Here is a 4,884-nt window from a genome sequence, read left to right as displayed (position 1 = left end):
AAACAGAGACAGAAGAAGAGGGTCGGTAATACGACAACATAAATCAAAAGGCAATTGGCTAAAATAACGGTGACACAGCGTGAAAAGAACACGTGTAAAGAAAGAAATTACAAAACTGCAAAACCACACAGGCGACCATTTCTTTCAAATCTTTAGAAACTTTTGTTTCCAGAGAGACTTCTTTAAAATATATATATATATATATATATATATATATATATATATATATATATATATATATATAGAGAGAGAGAGACTTTAGTGCATTTTGGGTAGAACTGATTAAACAAAAAATTCACATGCCATTGAACTCATTCAATGGTGAATTGTGGTCCCAATAAAAATTCACATGCCATTGAACTCATTGAATGGTGAATTGTGGCCCCAATATATATAGTTATTAAATAGAAAATCATTTATAGCATATTATCAATACCATTATTTAATAAAATTTATACAAAATATAATCTAAGGATAAAAACCATTTATTGTTAAATGATTCAAATCTCTCAATGGTCTAGAGAAGATAGGATTCTTTAACGGTTCAAAATTTGTTTAGATGATTTTCATTCATTCATGCAGAGGTCTGTCGGGTAATGGATGTCGATCAATTCAGAACATGTTGATGGTTCTATCCGAAAGCTATCATATAGCACCTAAACTTACTTCATAGATCCACAAAAATTGAGAAACTATTAGAAAACAATGATAGACATATATAAGAACATTAGCAAGCCTTTAGTAAGATAACATTAAAAACACCCTAAATATATGGATAATTAATCTTCTTTTACAAGTACGTATGAGCCATAAGGCAAAGATCATTCCTCTTGTGCATGGTTATCCCAGGGTTAACATCAAAATCTATATCTTCCTTCTTCATACCATTGGGCAACCCCCAATCAAACAAGTAAACAAGATTAGCAAGCAAAAGATCAACCATGACGACTCCCATTGAGATTCCTGGACAGATTCTTCTGCCAGCTCCAAAGGGAATTAACTCGAAATCATTCCCTTTAAAGTCGATATTGCTTCCCAAAAACCTCTCCGGCAAGAACTCCTCTGGGCTCTCCCAAGATTCAGGATCCCTTCCGATAGCCAACACATTAACAAATACAAGGGTTTTCGCTTTGATTTTGTAGCCATGTAAAATGGTATCTTTTGTTGTTTCGCGTGGTACTAGAAGTGGAACCGGAGGATATAACCTAAAGATCTCTTTTACAACTGCTTTCAAATAGGTAAGTTTTGAAAGATCATCTTCATCAACTTTACCCTTCTTTCCAACGACTTCTCTGACTTCTTCTTGTGCTTTCTTCATTACTTTCGGGTTCTTTATGAGCGCTGTCATTGCCCAAACCACTGTAGCCGTACTAGTATCTGTTCCAGCCACCAGTATATCCTAAAAGACAAACAAAAGACCAGTTAGACACTAGATCCAAGAAAAGAGATCACATAGAAGTGAGGCAAACTTATAAAATTTTATTCAGCCAATGAAGAGAGAGTATATATTAATTACCATGAGCAAGGCTTTAATGTGAGCGTACGTGAGGTTTAGGGATTGGTCTTCTTTGAGTCGTAGTAAAATATCAATAAAATCCTCTTCTTTATCAAGCGACTTTGGGTTTTGAGAGCTGAGGTGTTCCTCAATGAGTTCTTGGTAAAACACATCAAAGTATTGGAAACATTTATCTAACCTATCCTTCTTTCCCAATAACCTATCAAACAAACCCACAAAAGGCAAACCTGGCAAAATATCTGAAACGAAGAAATCCGCCATCATTGCCTGAACTTCAGTAAGTAGTCGAGGAACCTCCTCTCTTTCATCTTCATCTTTATACCTCCTACTAAAAGCCAATCTCATCATTATACTACTCGCTACACTCTTCATGAGTTCGCTCAAGTTTACGGGCTTTGACGACTGAGTCAGCTCATGTATCTTGGTCATGGTACTGGAGACCTCGTCTTCTCGAATATACCTAAAACGTTCAACTTTCTTAGGTCCTAACAAGTTAACCATAAAGACCTTTCTCATCTCTCTCCAATACTCGTTGCAGGGTGAAAAAATGACTTCGAGGCCATTGTAAGATACCTTTTGTTGGCCAATCAATGAAGGCCTATTGCAAAAGATGATATCTTGGGTTTTCAATACTTCTTTCACTAGACTCGCTGAAGAAACAACGACAGCTGGGATGAATCCCAACTGGAGGGATACGATTGGTCCGTAGGATTTGGAGAGTTGCCATAGGGAAGTATGGAGGTTTGAGTGATTTATCTGATGCAAGTTTCCGATGAAGGGTAGTCCAACAGGGCCTGGTGGAGTGAATCTTGATCTGTTTTTGGTAAGTTTGAGAAGAAGGTAGATGAGTGGAAGAGACAGAAGAAGAAACAGCTGCAGAAGCAATGCCATTATTGAGATGTTGGACATCCTCTGCTACTCATTTTTGGTTTTATAGAAAACGTCGTGAAGCGAATGATTAAGACAACGGTTACCGCTTCTTGGAGATGAAATTGGAAATCAACATAAATGTCTTTATCTTAATGTGATAAGATCGGAGAAAATAAGAGCTATAGAAAAACTCCAAAATACGCGCCAGTACACAAATCAGTTTATCAAACTGAAGTGGACTGGCTTTTAAATCGGTATGATGTTTTCTCTAAAATGGAAAAAACATTTTGAGGCAAAACAAAAAAATGCCAGAACCTATAATTAGGCTATACGGTGTCACCAAGATCTCACGGGTAGTATATTGATGCGGAGGGTTTCACAGGCGGTGAACACCGCCCCCAATGGTATTATTGCCGGCCGTAATATACCGATGGTGGAAACCCACCGCCATCTCTCTTATCTTTGCCATTGAAAATCAATTTATTTTCTTCCTTTTTTACAGGTGGCAATCCTAAACACCAGACCCTAATACCCAAAATTTTCTTAGGCAAAACATTAACTCCTTTAAGGAATCTAGATGAAATGGGTAAAAACTTTAGGACAACGTTTAATAAAAACCATTGGAAAAACGTATGTTTTTGCCACTTTTGCAATGTTGTTGTAGGCTTTAATTTGGGATCGTTTGGAGCTTCAAACAAAGATTTTTCTTCTTTTAAATTATAGGAAAATGTTTCTTGGGTTGGGTATTCAGGATTCAAAAACCGTATTGGAAAATTACAACAACCTTGTATCATAGACAATTTTCTACTATGTAAATATCAATTTTTTATTAGGCTATAAGGTATGGGCAAGGGTCTTCCATTTTATAAGTGGGGTGGTGTTCCCTATGTTATTACATGTTATAACATCGTGTTAAGAGGAGAGATACAGAGAAAAAGAGAAAAAAATGATTTGATTGGACGTTATCTGGCGTCCGTATTATCACATCCTAATAACACAACATCTAATAACACTAAGCGGGCTGGTGTTCTACTCTGTTTTTAGACGTTTTTAGCTAATAACTAGGAGTGGGCGCAGTGTTATTTGAAAACGATTTCAATATAGTTTCACCTAAATCACTTCCAATGCTCCAAAACTCAAACCTACTAGTCTTATACAAGGGGTGTTCAAAATATTTGAAAATGGAAAAACCGAACCTAAATACCAAAAAAAACGGTACTGATTTTCAGGTTAACCGAACCGATCTTTTTAAAAGTTTTAGTTTGTTTAACCGAACCAGTAAAATCTTTAATTTTTCAATCCGTTTATGGTTCATGATTTTTTTTTCTACGGACAGTTAACTAAAAATCCAAATTTGTAATTGGGAAAAGTGAATATACCCTTAAGGGTATATAAGCTTAGGTACCCAAACTCACAATATTAATTCATTTTGTATCGTATGTACACATTGTAATTATCCAATGTTCTTCTAATTCAACTTCTAACTTGATTTAATTCCAAGATTTATATAAATTTTATATTTATTTTCCTCTTACATAATTTTAATTTTTAACTATAATATATAAAGCTTAGTAGATGTCCGACATAAAGATGTGATGTAAGAGGAAGATAATAGTGAAATTTCAAAAATCTTGAAAGTAAATCAAGTTAGTGTTGAAGTTTAAGAACATTATAATAAATATATCAAACAAAACGATGTATTATGGTGGTTTAGGGTACCTTATCCTTAAATACCCTTAAGGGTATATTCACTTTTCCTTTTGTAATTTCTATTTTTCAAATATTGTTTATGTTTATAGTTACAAGTTTCCTTTTACAATCAATAATTGTCACATTGTTTACATTTACCATTTAAAAACAATAATTGTCAATCGCATCTCTTACAAATATACATAGATTGTTATAGATTAAAAATATCATTTGCATTTCATCACCATTTCATATAAATAACTTCGACTATCTTTTATCTATTAATTATAAAAATATATTTTTGTATCGGTCGATATTATTTTCCATATTTCACGGCTATATGATAATTCAACCAAATTTCATTATGAATAGAAACGATATAATTTAACAAATTATATGGATTATTCATTGCAATTTATTCTTTTTTAGGAAATTTCTTATGGGTTTCGTTAATCTTAACATACTTTTATTAAACTGAACCGAAAAAATTGGTTTACCGAAAACCGGTTAACTTGATTGTAACATCAATTTAGGCAAAATTTTCATTTTTTGATATAACGATTCATAAAACCATTTATAGAAAACATCGTCAAGTTACTTCATTTCATAAAATTCATAAATCATGTCTCAAAACTATATCATAAAATAGTAATAATGTCAAATTACAAATCCCAAGAATCTCCTATGTGTAAATCATGTGTGTGATGTTCTGCTACCGTGACGACTCATTTCCCTTCGAAGAAGACGGACCTGAAACAAAAACTGAAAACTGTAACCACAAAGCTTAATGAGTTCCCCTATCATAACAC

The 4,884-nt window shown here is 33.7% G+C and overlaps 1 protein-coding gene across 1 annotated transcript; it reads right to left on the bottom strand.

Annotated features, from left to right (window-relative positions):
• Nucleotides 1–717: 717 nt before the first annotated feature.
• Nucleotides 718–2,508, bottom strand: LOC145043164 (6,7,8-trihydroxycoumarin synthase-like). The gene is made up of 2 exons (XM_078991732.1): nucleotides 1,517–2,508; nucleotides 718–1,399 (listed from the first exon to the last, which is right to left on the bottom strand). The coding sequence occupies exons 1-2, from the start codon at nucleotides 2,423–2,425 to the stop codon at nucleotides 791–793; spliced, it is 1,518 nt and encodes a 505-aa protein (XP_078847858.1). The 5' UTR covers nucleotides 2,426–2,508; the 3' UTR covers nucleotides 718–790.
• Between the last annotated feature and the right edge of the window lie 2,376 nt (nucleotides 2,509–4,884).

Source organism: Lactuca saligna, chromosome 4, assembly GCF_052625555.1.
Source record: "Lactuca saligna cultivar CGN05327 chromosome 4, ASM5262555v1, whole genome shotgun sequence".
NCBI lineage: Eukaryota > Viridiplantae > Streptophyta > Magnoliopsida > Asterales > Asteraceae > Lactuca > Lactuca saligna.
The sequence above is the reverse complement of the archived record's forward strand: the minus strand, read 5'-3'. Positions and strand labels throughout refer to the sequence as shown.